The sequence below is a fragment of the Moschus berezovskii genome, chromosome 16 (assembly GCF_049115385.1).
Source record: "Moschus berezovskii isolate FMDL1 chromosome 16, NW_MosBer_1.0, whole genome shotgun sequence".
NCBI lineage: Eukaryota > Metazoa > Chordata > Mammalia > Artiodactyla > Moschidae > Moschus > Moschus berezovskii.
The window spans coordinates 82,017,651-82,044,177 of NC_142475.1; the positions used below are offsets into that span (position 1 = coordinate 82,017,651).

Sequence of the window (26,527 nt, forward strand, 5' to 3'; positions counted from 1 at the left end):
GTGAAAGGGCTAAAGGAGGGTGGCCAGAGGGGCCTGGAGGCCAGTCTCTGCTGTATCTAGGGGAGGGGAGGCCTGGTGGGGCTCAGGGTGTGAGCCCTCACTAGGCCACCAGGGGTGGGGCCTCTGGTGTCCCTGAGTGGTGGGGCAATGAACACACAGATCGTGGGGAGAGGGTGAACAAGTCTAGAGGAAACTAGACTGACGACCATGGGGAGGGGACCCGCAGGGGCTGAGGCTCTGTGCCGAGCAGAAGAGCCCCCTCTGCCCCCACCCCCTCACTGGGCCCTTGGAACAAGGCAGCTGTTGGGGTGGGCGGGGCGCCTTTCATTCATTCATTATTCAGACCTGCCCGGGGCTCCAGCTCTGGGTCCAGCCCCTACACTGGGGACCTAAACTCAGTCAGTGGAGACCCTGGCCTGGGAGCCAGAAAGCACTGAGACCTCAGAGGGAACTGGGGTCGCACCTCTGCCCTCCCTGCCCTGCCGGTCGCCTATGCTTGGCACCCCATAGCTAACCTCATCCAGGCCCACTCTCACCTGCCTCCTGGCTGACCCTCCAGGGCACTGCACTGGTTAGGACACCGAGGCTTCTTCGCAGGGGCCACTCTACCCCCAGACCCCTGCGAGACCCCTGAGACACTGCCTGACAGACATCGCAGCCCTTTGACCCCTGCCCTGACTCTGTTCTCCGGTTCCCACCAGGCGGCTGGAAGTTGTGGTCCCTATGGGGCGAGTGCACGCGCGACTGCGGGGGAGGCCTGCAGACGCGGACGCGCACCTGCTTGCCCGCGCCGGGTATCGAGGGCGGCGGCTGCGAAGGGGTGCTGGAGGAGGGCCGCCTGTGCAACCGCAAGGCCTGCGGCCGTGAGTGCGCGGACGGGTGGGACGGGCGGAGTCGCGTGGGGCGGGGAGCGAGAAGGAGGGGCCCGGGCCGGGCCAGGTGGGGAAAAGGGCGAGGGGCTGGGTCTGGCCGGACCTGGGAAGGTGCTAGGGCCAGGCCAGGCCCGGCTCGGGCTGTGAGGGGCGGGACCAGGGGGTGGGGCCTAGCCAAGGGCGGGCCAACTCCTGGTCCAGGCGGGTTGGAATCAGAAGTAACGGCCTAGGAGGAGGGGCGGGGCCGAGTGTTACACTGGGTGTGGCTGTCTTAGCACCTGCGGACTGGGAATTCTGGGGTGTATGCGGAAGGCTGTCAGTGAGGCTTCTCCCTCCACCCCGATTCCCAGCCCTGACCAGAGCTGCCTGTCCCAGCTGCATCTTGCCTCCAGGATATATTTCTCTAATAAGGCTCTCTAATGACCTCATGCATATTTTAGCTGCTTCCATAAAGTTAAATCAAGTTATAATGAGATTGTCATTCTTCGGGTTGTTTCTTCCCCAATGAATTTTCCTGGGGAGAGGAGCTCATCTCAGAAGCCTGGGGAGGGCCCTGTGGTGTCTGGGCTGGGCCGCGGGGCGCAGGACCTCAGGCGGGATGCTAAGGAGGGAACAGCAGCAGCCATCCACACCTGGTGCCCTGCGGGTGACGCTGCGGGCTCCGGGGGAAGAGAGGGAGGGGAGCAGGACAGGGGAGTATGAACCAGAAAGGGTTTGGCACCAGACCGGGGTGCCTTGGTCCCAGGTTTCTCAGCTGCGCAGTGGGACCAAGTGACCCTGTTGCTGGCAAGCCTGGGCCCTACTATGACTGAGGACTGAGGGACAAAGGGCCAAGAGTGCCCCTCTAGAGCTGCAGGGCGGGAGCAGCAGACCAGGGCCTGGGCGCTTACCTGGACCCGCCCTGCAGCCGCTGGGCGCACCAACTCCAGGAGCCAGTCCCTGCGGTCCACGGATGCCAGGCGGCGTGAGGAGCTGGGGGACGACCTGCAGCAGTTTGGGTTCCCCGCCCCGCAGACAGGTGAGTGGCAGCGTCTGGGTGGGGCTGACAGCAAACGCACTAAAACTGGGAAGCGGGAAAAGTTGGTTCCAGGGTATTAGGTCTTCGGGCAAATACAATACATTATTAATTGCTGCTGATTCCAAGTAATGACTGTAATAATTTCCCATAATTAGACTAACCTCTCAGGTGCCAAGCGCTGGTCTCCAGGCACACTGGATTTAGGGGAAATGGTGTGAGGCGAAGGGGCCTGTCGAGGAAAAAAAAAGGAGTGGGGAGCTCACGGGCCATGCTGCAGCCACCTGGGGGTCTGACCGCAGCGCAGGTACGGGGGCAGCAGCAAGCCTGTGATGCTGTAGGTCTGGGCCCACAGGTGACCCCGCGGCCGAGGAGTGGTCCCCGTGGAGCGTGTGCTCCAGCACCTGCGGCGAGGGCTGGCAGACCCGTACGCGCTTCTGCGTGTCGTCCTCCTACAGCACGCAGTGCAGCGGGCCCCTGCGGGAGCAGCGGCTCTGCAACAACTCGGCCGTGTGTCCAGGTGGGCGGGGCGCAGGGCAGGGGGCGGGGCGTCCTGGAATGGGCGTGGTGTCGGGACGGGGAGTCAGGGCCAGGGGCGGGGCGTCCGGGGCAGGTGAAGCTGCCGGCTGGGCCGGACAGAGGTCACAGAGCGCTATGCTCCCTCCGTAGTGCATGGCGCCTGGGACGAGTGGTCGCCTTGGAGCCTGTGCTCCAGCACCTGCGGTCGCGGCTTCCGGGACCGCACGCGCACCTGCAGGCCGCCCCAGTTTGGAGGCAACCCCTGTGAGGGTCCGGAAAAGCAAACCAAGTTCTGCAACATCGCTCTGTGCCCTGGTAAGTTAGAGGGAGGGCGCTGGGTTGGGTGAGACAGGGAAGGACCCAGTGGGCCACCAGCCAGCCCCCGGAGCCCAGCTTTGCCCACTCAGATCCACCTGCTGGGGCCTCAGAGGTGAGATTGGAACCCCAGGCTGTGATCAGGCTGTAGGCCAGAGAACCTAGAACGTTCTCACTGCTGTGCCAGGGGTGTTGGGGTGCTGGGGCCTCATTGGGTGTCACACCCATGCCTCAGACTTTGTGGGGTGATCACACCTGTGCCCCAGGTGGGGTGTAGGCCCTGGCTGTTCACGCTGGCTTCCTGTCCCCTTCTTCCCCTGGGCCGGGCAGTGGATGGAAACTGGAACGAGTGGTCCAGCTGGAGCACGTGCTCCGCCACCTGCTCCCAGGGCCGGCAGCAGCGCACTCGCGAGTGCAACGGGCCTTCGTACGGGGGTGCCGAGTGCCAGGGCCACTGGGTAGAGACGCGAGACTGCTTCCTGCAGCAGTGTCCAGGTCAGGCCATGCCCCGGGGCCTGCGGATGGGGACCTGCGGTCCTGAGTCACTTGGCGGGCTGGGGGATGCTGGGGGGCCCTGGAACGAGGCCCCAGGGATGTGGGGGCGGTGGGGGGGGTCCCAGGGGCCAGTGCACATGGAGCTTGTCTTATCCTGTGTCAAGCTGAGCTCTGCCTTCCCCTCCCTGGTGTCAACTTCCTTGTGCTCCCGGCTCCCCGCCCCTGCTTCCCCATCCTCGTGCCTCCGTGCCCTGCAGTGGATGGGAAGTGGCAGGCCTGGGCGTCCTGGGGCGGCTGCAGCGTCACATGTGGGGGTGGCACACAGCGGCGGGAACGTGCCTGCTTGGGGCCTTTCTTCGGGGGAGCAGCCTGCCAGGGCCCCCAGGATGAATACCGGCAGTGTGGCGCCCAGCGGTGTCCCGGTGAGTGTCCCCACCCCACCCCACACCTGGACCCTGAGGAGGCCATCCCGAGTGGTGGGGGAGGTGCTCAGGGCGCAGCTGGGGGACGACCGCCTTTCGATGGTGGACGTCCCGTGGTGTCTGGGCCTTCCTGACCCTGCTGCGAGCTCTCTGCCCCTCCCTGAGTCCCCCCCCCCGCCACTCATATCTCTGGCCCTTGGCAGAGCCCCACGAGATCTGTGATGAGGACAACTTCGGAGCTGTGGTCTGGAAGGAGACCCCAGCCGGAGAGGTGGCTGCGGTCCGGTGTCCCCGCAACGCCACAGGTGAGGGCCGAGGGGGCCGGGGCTGGCAGGGGCACCTGTCCCTTCCTTGCGGGATGTGCTGGAGGCACCGAGGTGCCCCTGGAGACCCACCCGAGAGCTGTCAGCACATGGCCCAGACCCCGCCCAGGCAGCCGCGTACACACCGGGGCTAGAGGGGTGAGGGCAGGGACCCGGGGCTGCAGTGTCCTAAGTCACCGGAGCCAGTGCCAGCATGCAGCCCTTTAGTGCGATGTTCCATGGCATCACCGCTTTACACATGGGAAACTAGAGGCACAGAGTCCGCATCCTTGCCCTGGGCTTGCGTGGCCAGTAACCAGGAAGGCGGCTTTGGACACAGTGGTCTTGATCCCCACACAACCCTATGGAGTGATACAAGGTGTGGGAAAAGCAGCGTGGGCTCCCAGAAGGGGCTCTGCAGTGGAGGTTTGGGCTCCTTTGCCCCTCCTGTCTGAGGAGCATGCGTTGTTTTGTACCCCCGTGTGCTGTGTCACATTCAGGAAGTACCTACCCTCTCTGAACTTCCATTTCTTTCTGTAAAACGAACTTGCAGTGAGCTCCCCAAGCCCCACCCCCCGACAAGGCTGGTGATCGTGGTGGAGGCTGTGTATTCCCAGCCTTGGCTTCAGCCCTTGTGCCTTGTTTTGTTTACAGAATAATACTAGCGGATTGCAAGTCCAGGGAAGTAAAGTAAAAACACAAGTTGCAAGATGGTGTCACTTCTCTAGCCTTTGTCTGCCTGCGTGACCCCTCATTTTCATTCTGCACCATGCTGTGGACCAGGTGTCCTGTTCTGCCCCATGACTCCTGTTGGGTGACAGTGTCCTGGCAGTTCCCTAGGGTCATCACGGCCGTGCCTGGCTCCCTGGGAGTAAGGTCTGGGTTATAGGCTGTGCCCATGTTCAAGGCCGTCCACACCTGACTCATCAACCCCAAGGCTGCCCAGTGTCCGCAGCACACCAGGGTCATCAGGGGCCCCCTGACCTCAGAGGTGGAGCCGGGCAGTGGTGGGCTATTGGTTCTCCCCAGGCCTCTGGGTAGGAATGGGCTCAGGAGAAGCCCTGGGCTGAACTCTGAAGCCTGTCACTTGGCCCAGGGTTTAACCTCCACACAGGTAAGATGCCTGCAGGTTTAGCTTCTACCAGGCTCCAGTGCTTGGCTGGCAGCGTCTGCTCAGAAATGTTTTGAGTGAAAGAAAGTCGATGGGGGCCTGGCCCCTGTGCCAGCTCTGCCCCTGGAATGCGGCCATGGCCGAGTGTCTGCTTCCAGAGCTGGGGGGCCCCATCCTGAGAGCTGGAGGCACCTGGGAGCTGTGGCTGGGTGGGTGGGACTCTTGCGGCAGACGTGGGCATCCTCCTGAGAAGTGGGCAATGGAGCCGACCCCCCATCTCCACAGGCCTCATCCTGCGACGCTGTGAGCTGGATGAAGAGGGCATCGCCTACTGGGAGCCCCCCACCTACATCCGCTGTGTGTCCATTGACTACCGGAACATCCAGATGATGGTGAGGCTGGGCCCCGGGTCTCCCACCCCACCCCACCCGCCACTCCAGGGCTCGCCTCTACCCCCATTCTCAGACATAACCCTGCATCCCCAGTGGCACACTCGGGACACGGGTCCGCATGGCTGGAGGCTGCAGAGCACCCTCTAGGTGTGGGAGATCCTTGGTGCCTGCAGAGTCACGGCACCCACGCCCTCCGTGTCCCTAGACGCGGGAGCACCTGGCGAAGGCCCAGCGGGGGCTGCCTGGCGAGGGCGTCTCTGAGGTCATCCAGACCCTGGTGGAGATCTCCCAGGATGGGACCAGCTACAGTGGGGACCTGCTGTCCACCATCGACGTCCTGAGGAACATGACAGAGATCTTCCGCCGGGCGTACTACAGCCCGACCCCTGGGGATGTGCAGGTGGGCGCCCAGGACATTTTCCACCCCAGCCTTTGACCGAGCCCCAACCTCAGCCCTGACCCCATCACACTCTGAGCCCTGGTCACACTGAGCCACTATTCTGGTGCCTTAGTCTCTGATCTGGAGAAGGAAATGGCAGCTCACTCCAGTATTCTTGCCTGGGAAATCCCGTGGACAGAGGAGCCTGGTGGGCTGCAGTCCCTGGGGTCGCAGAGACCGAGCACACATGCCTTTTCACTGGCCCTTCTTCCTTTTTCTTCCAGAACTTTGTCCAGATCATCAGCAACTTGCTGGCCGAGGAGAACAGGGACAAGTGGGAGGAGGCGCAGCTGGTACGCCTGCCCGCCTGGGGATGGCTGTGGACATCTCTGTTCCTCCCCATCCCCCAGGCCAGCTCAGGGTGGCGTCTTGGGTTCAAATCCCAGCTCGGCCTCTTCCAGGAAGTCACTTAGCCTTCTGAGCTTCGGCGTCCCCGTCCGTCAGATGACAGGCTCACCGCACGGGGCTCAGGGAGGGGTCTGAGAAAGTGTGTTGGCTGTAGGATGCAGGCCAGGACGTGGCAGTCCTTTCTCATCTGGAGAGAACGGTCCGCCTCCCCCGCACACTGACCGGGAACTTGCCGCTACTCCTGTGCCCAGGGGCTGCGGCGCCCAGAGACCCCTGCTCTCCTCCTATCTGGACACCCAGCCATAGGCTGGAGCGCCGCAGACCCTCTGGGCTGTGTTCTCATCCACAAATTGGCAGTGGACACTCAGGTCCCGCTCTGCTTCCCAAGTCAGGTCCAGAGCCCTGCAGGGTAGGGAGTGACTGGCAGGACCCCATCAAGGAGGGAACAGATGAGGGAAGGAGGCGGCTGAGTCCCTGCTGGGGAGGCAGGGGACTTGGGTGACACTCAGCTCTGGCTCATTCTTGACTGGGCTGCCCCCCACCATCTTGAGGCTCCCTGACCCCGCCCCTGTCCCGTCCCCAGATGGGCCCCAATGCCAAGGAGCTCTTCCGGCTAGTGGAGGACTTCGTGGACGTCATTGGCTTTCGCATGAAAGACTTGCGGGACGCGTACCAGGTGACAGACAACCTGGGTAAGCCCAGCCCTCGCTCTCCCAACTCTCAGGCCTGACCCTGCAGCCCTGGACGGAGCCCTCCAACCTGAGTTTCCGGCCAGGCGTGCCGAAACTGCAGGACCCCCGGCCAGGTTCTAGGATGATCTATGAGTCCTTAGGTGCACGGACCTGAGTCTCCTGACGACGGTTGGATGTGATCCTGGGAGGGGGTCAGCGTGGGGGCTCTGGACCCAGACCAGGCCCTGGACACTTAAGAGTCTTGGGATGCAGCAGGAAGCCCCAGCCACACCTTCTACCTCCCTGGGGCCAGGAGCCCGTGGTGCCTTGTCCCCAGTACCCGCTGTGCTGGGACCTCGGAGATTTGAAGGCAAGGTTGCACTCTGCTCCCAGAAGCACTTGTCAGAGGGGCCTGGCGACACCCAGCTCAGGAGCACTGACAGAATCTCAGATGGGGAGGTGGCAGTGCAGGCCTTGAGGGGCTGGAGAGAGCCGTAGACAGGCCTGGGCTTGGGCGGCTGACGCCGGCTGCCAGCACAAGGGCCCGCAGCAGCTGCAGGCGGTGATCATCGCCGCGCCCCTTAAACAGCTCTCCCATGCGCGTTTATGCAGGGCCCCTCCCCAGACAATCTTCTCATAGTGGGGAGCTGGGCTGGGACCCAGCCCGGTGGTGGTCCACACAGCGCCGAGGAGGGCGATGGTCACTGCCTCTGCGGTGACTCCTGGGCCTCGGGACGTGTCCTCTGGGCCCGCTGTGCTCATTCTCGCGCATCTGGGGACTCACCCGGGCAGGGATGAATGCCTGCTAAGCTAGAAGTTCCTAGAGCCCTGGTCCCGCCTTTCGCCTTCGAGCTCAGGATCCCAGAGCTGGGGAGACCCCTGAGGACAGGGGAGCGGGAGCAGCGTCCTCCTGTAGGTGGGGTGACCCCAGCCTGGAGGTCCCCTGGAGGCGGAGTCAGCAGTGGCTCCAGACTGCTGGGTCCCTTTCTCGCTGGGTTGACAGGGCCCTTGTTCTGGGTGAGATAGGAGTGGCCGGAAAGCAGGCTCTTCTGTGGCCACATGTAATGGGCGTGGCCTGGAGGCCACCTCAGCTCTCAGCCCCCCGGTCCCGGACCTTGCTGTGGAGGCTGGACCCCTGGCCACCCAGCACCACCCACTGCCCCTGGAGTGGGGCTTAGGCCTGGGCCGAGTCCCCTGAACTTCCACCTCCAGGGAGCCTGTTCGGAGCCAGTGGACATTCAGGGCCCACCCTTTGCCACCAAAGGAGGCCCTGGACTCCTCCCGTCACCCCTCATTAGCCCTCCCTTCCACATACCCGCACACCCCCATTCTCCTGCACACCCCCATTCTCCCCCACACCCCACTCACACACTCGCACCTGTGTACCCTACACAGGTACACCCTGTGTGCCCCTGCACACCCCACACCCCCATTCACCCCAATCAGATACTCATAGCCCCGTACCCGACGCACCCAAACGCCTACGCCCTGAGCACCCCATGTGACCCTGCACACCCCACACCCCCATTCACCCCAATCAGATACAGCCCTGTACCCGATGCACCCAAACTCCCTGCACACTGAGCACCCCACACCCCCACACCCCTCACCCCCATTCACCCCAGTCACATACTCACAGCCCTGTACCTGATGCGCCCAGATGCCCTGCGCCCTGTGCACCCCCTGTACCCCCCACACCCCTTGCGTGGTGTGGCTGGGTGGCCCCACGAACACTGCGCTTGTTCTGAGCCAGGAGTAGCCCCGTGATGGTCCCACCCAACTTCCCGTCCCAGGGCCAAGGCTCCTCGCCCTGAAACCACTCTGTCTCCCTTTGTCTGTCACTGCTGTCTCTCACCTCCCCCCACCCCCAACCCCGCCACAGTCCTCAGCATCCACAAGCTCCCAGCCAGCGGAGCCACCGACATCAGCTTCCCCATGAAGGGCTGGCGGGCCACAGGCGACTGGGCCAAGGTGCCGGAGGACAGGGTCACTGTGTCCAAGAGCGTCTTCTCCACGGGGCTGGCAGGTGAGGGCCTCAGGGGGCTGGAGGAGCTCCCCAGGGTCTAGAACTTCTCAGTCCCCCCAGAGAACTTCCCAGCCCCACTCCAGAAGCACTCCAGAAGTTCTGATGTGCTGCGCCGAGGGCTAGGGTGGTGTCCGTTTCTTCCACACAATCTCAGTGTTCCTGAGATTGCCCCCTCTTCCAGGAAGCCCTCTTTGCCCTCCCTATGTTGGGAGGCCCCAGGCAATCTTGGCTGAACGGACCCCCTCATCAAAGGGAGGGAGAGGGTCTTGCCTGGTGTCACACAGCAGGCGATTCCAGTGCCCTGCCTGCCGCTGGCTTTCAGGGGTCACTCGGGGGGCCGAGGAAGTATCCCAGCTCCATGGCAGTGCTGTGTCCATGGCGGGGTGGCGGGGGGCACACTCCTCTTGCCCAGCAGGGCCTTGGCCTGGGGGTGGTAGGGGGAGGGCGACCATAGTGCTCTCTTCCAGAGGCTGACGACTCGTCTGTGTTCGTGGTGGGCACCGTGCTTTACCGAAACCTGGGCAGCTTCCTGGCCCTGCAGAGGTGGGCATCACGGGCACAGCTCGGGGCTGGGGAGGCTGGGTGTGGCGGAGGTGGAGTCTGGGGAGGCCGGCCTGGGGAGGTGGGGCGAGGGGCTCCTGACCCAGCATGGCCGCCGCTGTCCCCCAGGAACACGACTGTCCTGAACTCCAAGGTCATCTCGGTGACGGTGAAGCCGCCGCCTCGCTCGCTGCTCACACCCTTGGAGATCGAGTTCGCCCACATGTACAACGTGAGAGTCCTCCGCGCGCACGTCCGCGTGCACGGACCCCTCCGCGCGTCCCCGTGCGCGCACGTCCCGGCCCCTGGCCGGCCTTAGAGGGCGCGCCTTTACCCCCGAGCGGCGCGCGGGGACAGCGGGAGGCAGAGCTGCGGGGACTTGCCCGGGGTCACAGGCGGGGACTGAAGGAGCAGAACGCAGCCTAACCCGGGTGCGAGGCCACTGCTCCCGGGCCCTGCCGGTCCTGCCGCTCCTTGGAGAGGACGGAGCCGTCCTCTGCCGTGTCCCCCCCGGCAGGCCCGCCACGCCCTCCTCCCGGGCTCTCTGTCGGGCCCGAGAGGCCCTCGACCACCGGGAGCCTCCCACAGCCGCTCCGCTCCCCACCCAGGGCGGGCAGCGTCGTCCGGAGCTGGGCCGCGCCCAGCGTCTCTGCCTGGCCTCGCCCTCATCAGGCTGGAGCCCCGTAACCGCCCCGCAGCCTGTGCGGCGGGGGTGCCTGCCGCGCGCTGTCTGTGCCCCTGGCCCTCCCGGTGGCCGGTCCGTATTAAGCGGAAGCGGCCGCTGCTGCTCAGTCCCGCCCAGAGAGGGGACAGAAGCTGCCCGAGGCCGCGCAGCGGGCTGGGGGCTGAGCCGGCCCCTTCCCCGCTCTGGGCCTCAGTTTCTCCTCTGCAAACGCCGTCTCTGGGGAGCAGCGGAGGCAGGGCGCCAGGCGGGGCAACGGGACCCTGGGTGGACACCGCCTCGGGCGGGGCTCGAGGCGGGCAGGTGGCCTGACTCCACCGTCTCTCCCAGGGTACCACCAACCAGACCTGCATCCTGTGGGACGAGACGGACGCGTAAGTGTCTCGGCCTGCGGCCTCCAGGGAGGGCTCGGCGGCCAGGAGGGAGGGGCCTGGGCTCCAGGTTCGGGACACCTGCTCACCGTCCCCCGCACGGGCGGTCTCTCCCTGCCTAGTCCAGCACTGATGGCGCAGGGGGCCCACCCAGCCAGTTTCCCACCCCTCCTAGGGAGGTCCAGAGGACTGCGGGGGTCCCCCAGGCCAGGTGAGGGGAATGGGCATGGCCACAAAGCAGGCCAGCTGGGTGAGACCCAGGGTGACCGATGGGATGCAGAGGCGGGGACTCCTGGGGTCTCGGGCCCAGCTCCCTGCCCCGCATGTGGCACCCGCCTGTGTCAGGCCCTGTCGCTCCGCTGTGATGAGTGGGGGCTGGGCACTGGGCTGGACTGGCCAGGCTGTGATTCAGAGTCACGGCACCTTCATGGGCGCCCAGAGCAGGTTCCCCCCAGACACAGGGAGACAGAGGGAAAGGTAGTTGGGGCTCGTGTGGTCACAGAAGAGAGTTTGTGCAAAGGCCCTAAAGTGGGGGCGGCCTCAGAGGCAAGGAGGGTCAGAGTCTGGGGAGACCGGGCAGGAGAGACCTTGGCGGCTGGAACCTGATGGGCCAGGTGGGCCTGGTGGGGGCTCAACCTTCCCCTAACCGGTTTGGTATCCCCTGGGGAAGGGGTGGTCAGAGAGTGGTGTGTCATTGTCACCACCTGCCTCCCTCAGCCCTGGCACTGCCAGTCCCCAGGCCAGCCCCAGGGCTATGGGGTGCGTCCCTCATGCCGTGGGCAGTGCAATGATGGAGGTGTGTCCTGTGAGGTCAGGGGAGACTCCCAGAGTGGCTGACACGTGAGGAGGACACGTTCTCCTGGCAGAGGGTGGAGGGGGGTCTCAGGCAGAAGCAGTTTGAGCAAAAATGTGGAGGTTGGAAGGTACAGGAGGAATGTGAGGTGTGGCCAGTGAGAGTGGGCAGCTGGAGGGGCAGGGGTGTGGGGTGGGGGAAGGCTGCAGGGGGCAGTCTGTAGGGGCTGTGGACCTGTGGGAGTTGTTGGGGAGGGATGTGATTACCATGCGTCCATCAAAATCCTCCACTCACCTATCCTATCCATCCTCCCATCCACCCATCCTCCCATCCACCCATCCATCCTCCACCCACCTATCCTCCCATCCATCCTCCACCCACCCATCCTCCCATCCATCCATCCATCCACCCATCCTCTCGTCCTCCCATCCATCCATCCATCCTCCCATCCATCCTCCACCCACCCATCCTCCCATCCATCCATCCATCCATCCACCCATCCTCCCATCCATCCATCCTCCACCCATCCTCTCGTCCTCCCATCCATCCTCCACCCACCCGTCCTCTCATCCTCCCATCCATCCTCCACCCACCCATCCTCCCATCCATCCATCCATCCTCCCATCCATCCTCCACCCACCCATCCTCCCATCCATCCATCCATCCACCCATCCTCCCATCCATCCATCCTCCACCCATCCTCTCGTCCTCCCATCCATCCTCCACCCACCCGTCCTCTCATCCTCCCATCCATCCATCCTCCCATCCATCCTCCCCCCACCCATCCTCCCATCCATCCATCCATCCTCCCATCCATCCTCCACCCACCCATCCTCCCATCCATCCATCCATCCATCCATCCTCCCATCCACCCACCCATCCTCCCGTCTTCCCATCCATCCATCCATCCTCCCATCCACCCACCCATCCTCCCGTCCTCCCATCCATCCACCCATCCTCTCGTCCTCCCATCCATCCTCCACCCACCCGTCCTCCCATCCTCCCATCCATCCTCCACCCACCCATCCTCCCATCCATCCATCCATCCTCCCATCCATCCTCCACCCACCCATCCTCCCATCCATCCATCCGTCCTCCTCCCACCCATCCTCCCATCCATCCATCCATCCATCCATCCTCCCATCCACCCACCCATCCTCCCGTCCTCCCATCCATCCACCCATCCTCTCGTCCTCCCATCCATCCTCCACCCACCCGTCCTCCCATCCTCCCATCCGTCTTCCTCCCACCCATCCTCCCATCCATCCATCCTCTGCCTGCCCACCCCTCTGCAGTGCTCCCAGCCACTGGCAAAGCATGCTTTCTGAGGCCCTGGTGCTCAGCCTCCTCCTGTCCCCTGTAAGGAAGGACAGGAAAGTAGGAACACCCTGTGAAATGGTCCGGTCACACCATGTGCCAAGAAGTGGAAGCAGTGGATCTGGTGGCAGGCGGGGTGAGGAGCCTGAGAGCAGGTTCACAGAAGCCTCTCTGGGGTGGTGTTTGAGAGACGCCTGCTCAGTACTGCACGTAGGTGTCTGGGGACAAGCATTTTGGCAGAAGGAACAGACAGTGCAAAGGCCCCGTGGTGAGAGAGTGCAGGTCCGTGCATGGACTTCACTGCCCTTGCCTGCTCTGGGGTGTGAGGATAGGGTCGGGGAAGCGCTAGGGTGGACCACGTGACCCCAGGAAACCAGCCCTCTAGCTTTGTGCCGGAGGCTGTTTTTCTCTGAATTTCGCGAGCGGCATAAACTTTGCACAAAATGGACTGACAGAAAAGGGTGAAAAAAGAAAAGGCAAGAACGAGGGCTCGCATGCTCCCAGGGTGGCTCCTGTGGCCATCATATGGCTGCCGTCCACTCCATCTGGCCCCTGACGTCAGCACAAGCCCCTTTCCATAGTCCAGAAACCCTCCCACCGGGCTGTACAAAGATGGCCCGGAGCCCCTGGGGTGCCTGGTTCACCCAGCGGCCCTGCCCCTGGATAGCTCTGCTCATATTTCTGATTGTTTCGTTGGCATCAAATCCCTGGACAACTTCAAGGTCTTGGTAGTAAATTGCTTTCCAGAAAGGTGGACCTATCCTTGCCCTTTGCCCTCCGGGGGCAGCAGATTGTGAGAGGCCTGGCCAGCCCAGTGAGTGTCAGGTGCACTGTCCCCAGGGCACGGTCGGGGCAGATCCCGACCCCTGGGAGCGTCCCTGTGGCTGGAGTCTGCCTGCTTGCATGTGGAAGCAGAGTGGGGATGGGGGCAGACAGCGGCCAGGCCCGTGGGACGCTCACATCTGGCCGTGGCCTCCACTAGACCCTCCTCTGTCAGGTGTGGGGGCCTGCCCACACCCCAGGCCTTCCTTGCCCTCTCCTAGTCCCCCCTGGACAGTTGGGACTGTTAAGGCCTCTGTGCCTGGGCCCAGGGCCCTGTGGACAGAGGGAAGGTGCCAACAGCTGGCCCGCGTTGGAGGTGCCCCAGAACACATGCGCCCACAAGCACCCTGCTCAGTCCCGGGGTGGCCTTGGGAGCCCTGCCTGTTACTTCTGGAGAAACCGAGGCTCTGGAAGGTTGGTGCTTCAGCTCAGGGTTGGAGATCAAAGCTTCTTCCCCAGAGCTGGACAGCCTGGGGCCCAGAAGTGATGGGGTGGGGGCACAGGGCAGGGAGGAGGCAGCTGGCTCTCCCCGCCCATGTTGTGCAGGAAGCACCTCCCTCCGTGGCCAGGTGAGGCCATCTCTCACATAAAAGGGCTCAGAGGAGCCAACAGTTTCCCAGGTGACCCGAAGTGGGGACCAGGGCCAGGGCCCCAGGTTGCTTCCACTGGTGTGCCCAGTGATCAGGTCTGTGCTGGCGTGGGCCTGTGTTTGTATGTGTTTGGATGAGAAAGGGTCTCATGTCAGAATTGTTTGTATGTGGGTTGGGGGGAGCGGTCAGTGGGAATTGAGAGCCACTAGGAGAAGGAAATGGCAACCCACTCCTGTGTTCTTGCCTGGAGAGTCCCAGGGATGGGGAAGCCTGGTGGGCTGCCGTCCATGGGGTCTCACAGAGTCGGACACGACTGAACTGACTTAGCAGCAGCAGCAGCAGCAGCGACCTTCAGCTGAGAAGCGGTGAGCTTCTGACCCATGACTGAGTCTCGGCCCGGGTCACTGCAGGAGCCTGGACCCCAAGCCAGACTGGGCCCTGGCCTTGGGCACACTCTGAGCGTGGGCCACTCTGAGCCTGGGCCACTCTGAGCCTGGGCCACTCTGAGCCCTGACGCAGCGTCTCACCCGGCGTCACTTGTGCGTGCTCACATGTAACGTGTAAGTGTGCGCTTGTCACGTGTGTGGAGAGCCGCCGCCTCTTGCAGACACACGCACCCGTCAGGCACGTGACACACTCTTCTCGGAAAGTCTGAGTCAGGCTTTCCACCCACAGTGCGGACCCTCCACCTGCCTCGCCCCCAGTCGCACACGCACTCTTGCATGCACAGGCTCAGCGTCTACACTTGGGACGACCGCTCACAGCGAGGCTCAAGGCCGCCCCCCAACGCCCCCACACCCTTATGCCAGTCTGGCCAGTGGCAGTGAGGGCCTAGGGGGCAGGGCTGTTAGAGAGGGAAAGGGAGTCTTTTCAGAATTCTCAAATGTTTAGGTGGCGGGGGAGGGGGGTCCGGAAGGATCAGCTGGTGGGGGCGGGGTGGACGAAGGCCAAAAGCACCGCCCGAGTTCATGTCTGCGGTTCTGAAAGGACAGCTCCCTGTGTCTTTCTAAGAAGCTGCAAATGTTTTGCAGTTTCCTTTTAAAAATAAACAACTGAGAGTTACACAGAGCAGAGAAGTCAAAGCGGGCAGGCCCTCAGAAGTCACCTCTCTGGCCGCACTTGAAGATGGTGTGGCTGAGTCCCAGCGTGGGGACAGCAGGACAGGACAGGCCTTGGTGCTCTGCCCCCATTTCGGAAGGTGCTGTGCCCGATACCAGGCCCACACGGGCTTCAGGGTTTCATGTCCACCATGTCTCATGCTCCCGGGTCCACACTCAAGTCAGCTGTAAAGGCTCTGAGAAGTCCTGCAGCGGGCTGCTACTGAGTCAGGTTGGGGGTTTCCCTAACTACTGGGCACTTGGCACCTCTACACTCTGGAACTTGAGCTGGGAGAGCAGACGCTGGGACAGGCTGGTGGAGGGCAGGGTGCTCCCCCAGTCTGTAGGGTCTTCTCCAAAGCCTGACCGCCCGCCAGGCACCTTCCAGCGTTCACTCCCACAGCTTTCTCAGTCGGGCTGAGGACCAGGCCCAGAGTTCTGTTCGACAAGCCTCGGGTGCCCCGTGGGTGTGCCAGTCCGGGCTCTCTCCCCACCCCTGCAGGTGCAGCTGTCCTGGAGGACGCTCAGGACCCAGGCCCGGGCCCGTCCCTGGGGTCCTTGCCCAAGTGCGTGTCCTGGTCCCTTTAAGAGCCTTGCCCCTCCCCCCAGAAGTCCTTGGTTTCCTTGGAGAGGGCGGTGAGGGGGCAGGCGGAGGGGGGCAAGCGGAAGGGAGACTTGGCAGGGTCCCCAGGTCACTGTCAGCGGCCGGTTCCCAGCCCGACTTCTCCCACGCCGTCTGGTTCCTGATGGGGGCAGAGAAGGCGGGCGAGGGGGGTAAGCGGAGGAGGGGGAGACAGCTGGACACAGAAAGCCTTTTGGTGTCCCTTCATGATTGTGGGTGGGAGGTGGGGTCGTGCTCTGCGCCCCCACCTAGGTGGAGAGCTAGGGCCAGGGAGGGGTGCAGTGCTGCTCTCAGCGGCGAGACCACCCACCCCCAGCCCCTGCTCTGGACTCAGCCCCAGCCCCTTCCCCAGCACGCCTCCCTTCTCTGAGCCTCCCCTGGACTGTGTGCTTACAGAGTGAGGTCCTGGCAGAGGCCTGCTCTGAGCCTGCCCTCCTCGAGGGGCATCTGAGTCCAGGCCTGCCTGTCTCGGCTGGGTTTGGGACCTGGAAGGGACAGACAACAGTGAGGTCACGGCCCAGGGACAGCAGCTGCTCTCAGAACCTGGGGCAGTGAGTGCCCCCGCCCTGGCAGGCAGCCCGGCTCCCCAGGCCGCAGTCCTCCGCCCCACAGGCCCCTCACCACTCCCCTCCTTGGCGCCAGCTGGAGCGCCTGGCGCCTTTGTCCCTGGCTCCTGTGCCTCTTCTCCAGCCTCAAAGCCACCTGCTTCTGCAGGCCTTTCTTCCTGTTTTCCTACATGCCCCCCAGGTCCCCTGCTTCCCAGCTCTGACTCCCATTTGCCAAAATTCTGTGTATCTGAATGTGTCCCCCTATGAGTGTGTGAGCCTCCTGATCAAATTGCGAGCCCCTCAATCAGAGTGTGAGCACCCGATCAGAGTGTGAGCCCCTCCAGCAGATTGTGAGTCCCTCAGAAGAGTGTGAGCCCCTCCAACAGAGCGTGAGCCCCCAGCAGAGTGTGAACCCCAAGCAGAGTGTGAGCCCTCGATCAGAGTGTGAGCCCCCATCAGAGTGTGAGTCCCCCAGCAGAGTGTGAACCCCCAGCAGAGTGTGAGCCCCCAGCAGAGTGTGAGCCCTCCAACAGAGTGTGAGCCCCCAGCAGAATGTGAGCCCCCAGCAGAGTGTGAGCCCTCCAACAGAGTGTGAGCCCCCAGCAGAGTGTGAGCCCTCCAACAGAGTGTGAGCCCCCAGCAGAGTGTGAGCCCTCCAACAGAGTGTGAGCCCCCAGCAGAGTGTGAGCCCTTCAACAGAGTGTGAGCCCCCAGCAGAGTGTGAGCCCTCCAACAGAGTGTGAGCCCCCAGCAGAGTGTGAGCCCCCAGCAGAGTGTGAGCCCTCCAACAGAGTGTGAGCCCTCTCTTCATGCAGGGCCTGGGTCTCCCCGTCCAGTGTCCCTCACCCCCGGGCTTTCACTACCTGCTGGAAGGAGCACTGGGGAGGGGTGGGGCCCTGCCAGGAGAGGGAGCATCGCAGACACATGGACATGTGTTCAAGTGCTCAAGGTGGGTGGGTGCCCTCCTGGGTGGAGTCAGGGCCCGCGGGTCTACTGGGTCAAGTGCAGCTGTTCCCTTCCTGTGCCTTCCCACTTTTATGGCCCCGTAAGTCTGGGTGCCAGAGTCGGTGGTGGTCGTGGAGGAGGGGTCGGGGCTGGCACGTCAGGGGAGGCACGGTGTGGCCGCCCTGAGCTCCCGGGACCTGCTGGATGCAGGTGGGGGCAGCGCTGGATGGCTCTGTTTTGGGAGGGTGTCGGTGCTCGAAGCTGCTGGAGGTGGGGAGGGGCAGGTGGACCAACCACATGGTCTGCCCCTGGTCAGTGGCCTGTGGTCAGGGGAGCTGGGAAGGGCCACTCGAACCTTCCCCTGCCCTGCCTCCCGCACCCGCACTGATCTGGGGATGAGGGGACAAGGAAGAGCCTGAGTTGCTCTCAGGGAGGAGGGGGCTTCAGGGAGGTCAGTGCTGAGCCCTGAGCGCATGGGGCAGTGCCCACAAGTGGGGAGGGCGCTCACCTCCTTCCTCCACTGAGATTTGTGGGTTCCAAGAGGGGTTGCCTGGGGCGACGGAGACAGCTGCCAGGGGCTGGGGGACTGGGGGGTCCCTGCACTGGGATGGGCCTGGAGGGTGTGAGGTGACCCTCCTTCCTCGAGCCACTTGCTTCCCCGCGCTTGGGGTGTGCAGTTGCTAGTTTCCTGAGGCAGAAAAGTCTTAATTGAAACCCCAGCTCCCCAGGCTGCCCGGTGGCTTGCTGGTGGTATTGGCAGGGACTGACGTCCTCTTCTCTGCAGAGAACCAACTCAGGATGCAGATGGCAAGAGGTGCAGGAGACACAGGAAAGCTTCCACATTAGCAGGGAGGGCGGAGTGACCACGGTGACCATTACCCTTTCCTGGCCTGGAAATGACCTTGATGGAGTGACCTTGAGGTTCACCTTGGAGGGTGGGGTGTGGTCAGCGGTGTGAAGGATCAGATGATGCTGATGGTGAGGTTGCCTGGGTTCAGCCCATCGTGACTGACGGGCATGGTGGGTGGTGAGGCCACCTGCCAGACGGTTTCTGCCTACACAGTGCCCTGGGCGTGGCGGCTTGAGTGTTGGTGAGGGGGGTTCCCAGCCGGTGTCGGTCCACAGACACAGAGCCGGGTCGGAGGTGACGGCAGTCGTGGTGGCACTGCGAACAGCGGCGGCGATGCGGATGAGCTCGGCGGTCAGGTCTCTGTGCTGAGTGACAGCACTGGCAGCCACGTGTGGTGGTGGTGGTGCCGCGGGCGTCGCTGCTGGCGGCGTGACTGGCCGCGGTGACGGCCCTGTGGCAGTGAGGGCCGTGTTGTTGTAGCTGCTGCTAGTGGTGGTGGTGGTGACGGCGTTGGCGCGGAGGTGACAGAGAAGGTGATAGAAGTGAGGAGGCGGCTGATAACCTGATGGTGCTGGTGGTGGTGTTGCGGGTGGTGGTGACAGAGTGGAAACAGTGGAGGTATTGATGGTGGTGATGGTGATGCTTTTAATGACCCAGTTAACCATGATGGTGTGGTCACTCACCTAGAGCCAGACATCTGGAGTGTGAAGTGGGCCTTAGGAAGCATCAGTACGAACAAAGAGAATGGAGGTGATGAAATTCCTGTTGAGCTATTTCAAATCCTGAAAGATTACACTGTGAAAGTGCTGCACTCAATATGCCAGCAAATTTGGAAAACTCAGCAGTGGCCACAGGACTGGAAAAGGTCAGTCTTCATTCCAATTCCTAAGAAAGGCAATGCCAAAGAATGCTCAAATTATACTATACAACTGCACTCATTTCACATGTCAGCAAAACTATGCTCAAAATCCTTCAAGTTAGGTTTCAATAGTACAAGGACCGAGAACTTCCAGATATACAAGCTGGATTTATAAAAGGCAGAGGAACCAGAGATCAAATTGCCAATATAAGCTGAGTCATAGAAAAAGGAAGGGAGTTCCCAAAAAAATCTAATTCTGCTTCATTAACTACACTAAAGCCTTTGACTGTGTAGATCACAACAAACTATGGAAATTTCTTAAAGAGATGGGAATACAGACCACCTGAGAAATCTGTATGCAGGTCAACAAGCAACAGTTAGAAATGGACATGCAACATGGACTGTTTCAAAATTGGGAAAGGAGTATGTCAAGACTGTATACTGTCACTCTGGTTATTTAACTTACATGCAGGATACATCATGAGAAATGCCAGACTGGATGAATCACAAGCTGGAATCAAGACTGCTGGAAGAAATAGCAACAATCTCAGCTATGCAGATGATACCACTTTAATGGCAGAAAGTGAGGAGGAACTAAAGACCCTCTTGATGAAGATGAAAGAGGACAGTGAAAAAGGTGGCTTAAAACTCAACATTCTAAAAACTACGGTCATAGCATCTGGTCCTGTCACTTCATGGCACACAGATGGGGAAACAGCATCAGATTTAATTTTCTCAGGCTCCAAAATCAGTGCGGACGGTGATTGCAGCCACGAAATTTAAAGATGCTTGCTCCTTGGAAGGAAAGCTATGACAAACCTAGACAGAGTATAAAGCAGAGACATCACTTTGCCAACAAACGTCCATAGCCAAAGCTATGGTTTTTCCCGTGGTCATGTATGGATCTGAGAGTTGGACCGTGAAGAAGGCTGATCGCCGAAGAATTGATGCTTTTGAACTGTGGTGCTGGAGAAAACTCTTCAGAGTCCCTTGGACTGCAAGGAGATCAAACCAGTCCATCCTAAAGAAAATCAGTCTCGAATATTCATTGGAAGGACTGATGCTGAAGCTCCAATACTTTGGCCAACTAATTTGAAGAGCTGACTCACTGGAAGAGACCCTGATGCTGAGAAAGATTGAAGGTGGGAGGAGAAGGGAACAGCAGAGAATAAGATGGTTGGATGGCATCACTGACTCAATGGGCATGAGTTTGAGTAAGCTCCAGGAGACAGTGAAGGTCGGAGAAGCCTGGCGAGCTGCAGTCCATGGGGTCTCACAGAGTCGGACACGGCTGAGCAACTGAAAAACAAACGGAGATGATGTCGTGGTAATGACGGTCCGATGGCGGGCCATGGTGCTGTGATTGTGTCATTCTTGATGCTGGCGGTGCTGTTAATGATGGAATGCTGGGGATGGCGGTGGGGACAGTGGCGGAGGCAACGATTGTGTTGTCGACGTTGCTGGTGATGCTACTGATGGTGGTGGTGGTTTCAGTGGGAGCCGTCAGGGTGGAGGTTGTGGTGACAGTTAAGGTGGCGGTGGTGGTGATCTCAGCTCTTTGGGAGATTGGAAGCCCCTCCTGGGAACCAGGACCCGCCCATAGCGCAGTTCTCGAGGCCGAGTGCGGCACACAGGTCAGACACCAGCCCGGGGAGATGAGCGAACTGGGTGCATGGGCCGAGGAGAGGGTGTCCTGGAGGAGACAGAGCTGGGCTGGGGCTGTGAGGGCTGGTGTCTCCTGGAGCTGAGGAAGTGGCCGTGGAGGTGCCCGTGCCCAGCACAGGGCCTGAGCAGGCCGGTGAGGGACTCGCGTCCTGAAAGTGAGTGACCGGCCAGCCTGGAGCCTGAGAGTGGGGCGTCAAGGCCCGGCCCCTCGGCTGGCGGGGGGAGCTGACAGGCTGGACAGAGCTGGGCCTGCGGTGCGGCAGGCGGAGGTCTGAGTGGGCGGCAGAGGCTCGGGCAGGCTTCATGGACTCTGAGATGGCAAGGGTCAGCAGGTGGGCTGAGGCTGGCAGGACCCCAGCCTTCCCAGGCCAGAGGACTTCCTGGCAGTGCTGGGGAGTTCTGGGCCCCAGACTCACCCGGGGCCCTGGTGGCCTTGCCCAGGCAGGTGGGTCAGTCAGTGAAGAACCACCAGGTCCCGAGGACAGCCGGTTTCCCAGTCTGGGGTGGGCCTACGGCCGGAGGCCCCGACTCAGAGGGAGCGGCGCCAGCTGAGAGCCAGGAGATGGCCATCACAGCTTTGTGGGGAGCATGAGATGCCCCGGAGGCCCCAGTCACTGCCCGCTGGATGCTGAGTGAGCCCGAGCGCCGACGCGCTGCGAGAGCAGCCTGTGGGCAGGGGTGCAGGCTGGATGGGTATGCTCTGCCCTGACATGTATCCATCCCCCGGGGTCCCCAGACCCTGAGCCAAGAGGGGATGGAGCTGACCTGGGCCTGCCCTGCGGGTTCTCAGTGGCCAGGCAGGGAGATGGGGGCTGGGCACAGAACTCTCGAGCTTGAGGAGGCCTCCTGGAGACGGCCGGCCGTGCCTCGGGGGAGCCCTGAAGGATGGGGCTGAGTCAGCCAGGGGACAGACGAGTGTGTGGTCAGAGGGACTGGCCAAGACCAAGACCTGGAGGCAGGAGAGGCGCCTGTGTTGCCGCTGGTGGTTCCTCTGCACTGGCACATGCAAGCGGGGCTGCCTGGGGGTGGGGAGGGCTTGACAGTCACTATAAGCTCCAGCCGCTGGCTAGGTAGGACCCAGAAAAGAAGCACCAGTGCAGCAGCAGGGTAGGACCTGGTGAAGGAGCCAGGGGCAGCACTTCAGAACTCACTTCTTATCCCAGCAGGCTCCCTGGAGGAGGTGGCTCAGCACAAGCCTTGATGTGTGGGTCATTGGTCAATAGGGGGTCAACAGTTAATAGGGGGAGATGGGAGGTAGGCATTCTGGATGTGTCCCATACGATTCTGCAGGGGTTGTGCCTGGAATGGGTGGTCTGGGGGGCACAAAGTCTAGGCTGAGCGAGCCCCTGCCTGCAGAGACACCTTGCCCACTCCCTGTTCTCTCACTGGGGTGATCTGTGCCCACTCTGGCTTCTTTCTGCTGTGTGGGAGGACACCTATGAGTCACTCACACTCCAGTGTGAATTAGCCCATCAAACCCCAGGGGACGCCGAGGCACAGCCCAATAATAGAGCCTGCTCCGTGGGCTGGCAGGAGGCATCCTGAGCGCAGTGAAGGCTCTGGCTCCATTGGTGGGCAGGCTGGGCTCTTTATGACTGTCCCTGATGTGCCATGAGCAGGCAGGGCCCTGGGCTAGGCACAGTGTGCCTGTGGTCCCTGGACATCAAAGTGGGGGGCTGGTGCTCACTTCACAGAGGAGGCACCGCAGCTCTGAGTGGCCGGAAGGGAATTTGCCCAGGAAGGGAACAGACCTTGGCCCCCAGTGCTCCTTGACTCCCCCTCCCCGCAGGGAGCCGGCAGGGGTGTGCCACAGGCTGAGCCTCCTCCCAGCCACCCTGGGCCCTGGGGAAGGTCCCTAGCAGGGTTTCCTGAGCTGGGTGGGGCCCAGCTAACTCCCCAGGCTGCCTTTTCTGAGCCACCCCACCTGGGCACCAGGATAAGGTGCGGCTCCTGCCCGGGTGCTGAGTGAGGTAGGGCTGCACCGGGTGGGGTTGCAGGGCGCTGCAGTTCACGGTCTGTGTGTGGCTGGAGGGGAGTGCTGGGGTGGGGGGCAGTCCCCGGGGCTGTGGGCCCCTGAGTGAGGAGGGAGCTGGGGGAGGTCTTGAGCAGAGGACAGCGTGTCCTGGCAAATTTCAAATGATGGCGGGGGGCAGACAGGCAGTGGAGGGCACGGTGGAGGCTGGTGGTGAGGGGGGTCCCACCAGGTGGCGGCCGCAGGGTGGGGAGCAGCAGTGACACTTGCATGTCTGCAAGGCAGGCCAGACGCCCACGGGTCTGCAGGTGTAAGCCGCAGGGGCGGAGGGCCTGGGGGTCACCACCAAGCAGCAGGGCCTTGCTTGCCCACCCACAGCAAGTCCCGGCTGGGTGCCCGTTTCCAGCAGGTTGTGGGCAGTGGGGAGAGCCAGCCGGGCCCCCCTCCCACCCTCTCAGAGCAGGACGCAAGCGGGAGATTCGGACCATCACACGCGGTGGGAAAACCGGGCAGGGCAGGAGGACCCTCCAGCCACTGGCAGAGGTTGCGGGTCAGGACGGCCTTGCTGTGAGAGCCGGCCTTGCTGTGAGAGCCAGGGTGCGGGCCCGTGGCTGCGGGTGTCGGGGATGAGCTGGCCAGGCCAGGCCCAGCTGAAGGGCATGCAGGCTGCAGATAGCCGCTGGGGGCCACGTTCTCAAGGACCACTTGGGGCAGGCGTGAAGGGGAGTGGTGGGGAGGCGGGAACAGAAGGTCACCTGCCCAGGGAGCGAGGTTGGCAGGTGAGGCTGGCACGGGGGCAGGGGGGAAGAGGCAGGGTGTATTCAGGACTGACCCCAAGGCGCCGGGGGCTGGGGGTAGCTAGGGGAAACTCAGGTGTCAGCGCAGGGTCAGGACGCACGGCGGAGGCTGTGTGGAGAGGTTGCTGGGTCGGTCTGAAGTAAAGGGAATCGTCCCTTGGGTTTGGTGACAAGGGGTCTTGCAGGAGCACAGTGGGAGGAGCCCGCGGTGAGGAACTGGTGGCCTGCAGCGGGGTGGGCAGTGCTGGACCTTTCCAAGGGCACATGCGGGGGGCACAGCTCCCTCCTAGGGGCTGTGGTCCCATGGGGCAGGCATGGTTGTGTCCTGGAGGTCCTGGTCTCACGGGGCACAGATGGCCTATCTCTGGGAGCTCTGCTCTGAGGGGCCCAGCGCCCCCTGCACCCTCGCCTCTACTTGGGCTGGAAGGGGCCGCGGCTCCAGCTCCTTCTCTGGCTCTGGACCTGGGGGCTGGGGTGGAGCAGGTGTCCTTGACCCAGATTCCCCGGGCCTGGGCCCAGGAAGGGGGGCCTGACCCTGTGACCCAGATATTCCCAAGTTTCTGAAGCTCAGTGAAGAGGTGGCCAGTGGTCTCTGGCGTGCGGAGCAGTCAGGGAGAGGGCGTGAAGGGAACGAGCCGCCTGTGTTGCAGAGATGGTAACAGCGTCACGGCAACCGGAGGGATGTCTGTCAGAGGTCGTGGGTGTCCGAGGGGTTTTTTGAAGGAGGAGGGCCGAGCGTGCCCGCGCTTTCCCAGGTCAGGGTGGGTATGCCTGGGATGCTGGCAAGGATCCTCCCGTCAGGGACCTCTGCCCACCCGTCCTGTTCCAGCGGGTCCTCCGCTGTGCCCGGCCCAGCCCAGAGAGCTCAGCTAAGGGCCTGGGGAGCTTCCACTGACCAGGCTCCGCCCTGGGGATGGGCCATCCTTGAGGGCCCCTTTCAGATTCACCTCTCAGAGCCCAGCGGTTCAGATGCTATAGGTCTTGGGGTGGGGGTGGGGGTGGGGGTAGTATGGGCTGATCAGACAGATAAAACCTGGAATCTGGGCCCTTGTGTCGTCATGCTGTGTGACTTCAGGCAAGCACCTTACTTCTCTGAGCTGCGATCTCTGTTTCTACACAGCTGAGCTGAGGATCGCTGCGAAGATTACAGGACAAAATGCACACGAAGCTAGAATATTGAGGTGGGGCAGGGGCAAGGAGCGGGTCCCTGTCCCTGTGTTTTGTGTCAGGAGCCTAGGCACGTTCCCCCTGCCCGCTGGAGCCCGGGGCGCCCCAGTGTGGGGAGGCGCCAGGGAGCCCGCCCGCAGTCCTGCGGGGTCTGGGCAAGCCGAGCAACTGCCCGCCTCCCAGGCTGCCCGCCCCAGCGGCCAGCTCCCTGGACCGGGGCAGACGCCTCCTCATGCTCTCCGTGGTCTGAGGCTGAGCCCATCAGCAGCGGGCAGTGCCCCTCGCCCTCCCCTCCTCTGGGAGGCTGATAAGCTAATTAGTGCCCATGGCAGGAGCCCTGCGGGGCCAACCACCAGCCGGGGCCGGCCTTCTCCCAGGAGGTGGCCGGCAGCTGTCAGCCTGGCGCCCAGCAGACCCGCCAGCGCCGCCTGGGAACCTGCCAGGCTGCTGGCCCTGGCCGTCCCAGCTCCCCTCTCCCCAGGCCTGGGGTGCTGTCCTCTCCCGACCCTCCCAACAGCCTTCAGCGGGCGGAAGAGCCGGGGCCAGGGCCCCCCTCCACCCAGCAGAGGGGGACTGAGACAGAGCCCACGCCTGGGCAGTGGAGATTAGAGCTGAGGTCTGAACCTGGGACGGCCCGGCTGGCCACAGACTCTGGCTCTTAGGAGCAGGCACGTGGCCGATGTTGTGGACAGGTGTGAGAGACGGAGGTGCTGTCTCCAGGCTGGAACAGCTCCGGGAGGCCACCTCCCCCGTGCGCCCGGGGTCTTGGGACTTCTGGCCTCCACTGTCTTGGCCATTTGTTGTCTGGTCCGGGGCTTGCGTGTGCCACCCCAAGTGTGAGGACAGGGTGCTCCAGGGGTGGGAGGGACCGAGGGCAAGTGGGGCTCAGTACTCTGCATCCCTGTCCTGGGTGATGCTGAGGGATGAGGGAAATGGGGTGTGATGGGCCCGGGGCAGCTGAGTGAGGCCTCTATACCCCCTCACCAAGGGGGCGGGAAGCCCAAGCTGGACCTCCCAGGAGGCCCACTCTCCAGGCCCCCATGCTCCCTTTCCCCATCCTCCATCACCCAGGTCTTCTTTCTGGTCCTGTGGCTATCGAGGTCTTCTTTTCCCAAGAAGAAAGGGGAGAAGGATCTCCAGCGAGGCCTTGATAGGTTTTGACTTCCACTTGGCTCACCAGATGCTAGCGGGGTTCAGGTGGGCCGAGGCGGGCAGGCTCAGGCTCGTGGTCAGGAGCCAAAGAGGCGGAAGTTCCTAGGACCCTCCCGTGGCCTTCCTTTTGGAGGGCCCCTAAGATGGAAGAGCTTTGGATCCCCCAAACTCTGGTCCCCAAGGCTTGGGCCCCAGTGCCCAAGAGAGGGACGTCCCTCCCCCTCCCTGAATTTCAGAGATGAACAGTGTGGGTGGGGAGGCATCTTCTGGGGCCACAGAGCCCTGATGCACCCCTCGGAGCCAAGGTCTGGCCTCTGCCTAGCTGTCACCTTGAGCTGCCTCAGTTCTTCTCCTCTGTAAAATGGGGGCAGGTCCCTCCCTGTGGGGGAAGTGAAGAAAGAAGAGCAGATTCCAGGGCCTCCAGCAGGCCCAGAGCGTGTCCCTCCTCCCCTGGGCCTGACGCTCAGAAAAGAGATTGTGTAACATCTCAAATTCAGCACAAGCTGCTCTGGGTTCTGGGGTGCCTGCGGCCGGGCCCCTACGCTTCCCTAAGCTTTCATGTAGGTGTTGGGGAGGGCAGCTGGCCGGGCGCCCCGTGTCATCCTCTGGACGGTCCCCTCCCGGTTTTAGAGACGCGCGAACTGAAGCTCGGGCTGACACCCAATTTCCCAGGTGACGCAGCCAGGAGGCAGCCCAGCATGGTGGCTTGCATCCAGGTGTTGAGCAGAGGCCCTCTCGGTGTGGGGGGGGCGGGCAGCGGGGTCGTGGCTCCCCTGGAGGATTGCAGGGTGGTGTCACTCACCCCATCCAG

General features: G+C 62.6%; 1 protein-coding gene across 1 annotated transcript in view; it reads left to right on the forward strand.

Moving 5' to 3' along the window:
• ADGRB1 (adhesion G protein-coupled receptor B1) overlaps positions 1-26,527 on the forward strand; it is a 63,583-nt gene that overhangs the window by 9,384 nt on the left and 27,672 nt on the right. The window contains 15 exon segments of the mRNA XM_088844484.1: positions 702-863; positions 1,780-1,890; positions 2,243-2,407; positions 2,557-2,721; positions 3,052-3,216; positions 3,474-3,638; positions 3,842-3,943; positions 5,337-5,443; positions 5,649-5,843; positions 6,107-6,175; positions 6,814-6,922; positions 8,784-8,927; positions 9,395-9,470; positions 9,597-9,699; positions 10,480-10,523. Coding sequence (XP_088700610.1) covers positions 702-863; positions 1,780-1,890; positions 2,243-2,407; positions 2,557-2,721; positions 3,052-3,216; positions 3,474-3,638; positions 3,842-3,943; positions 5,337-5,443; positions 5,649-5,843; positions 6,107-6,175; positions 6,814-6,922; positions 8,784-8,927; positions 9,395-9,470; positions 9,597-9,699; positions 10,480-10,523 — 1,882 coding nt within the window.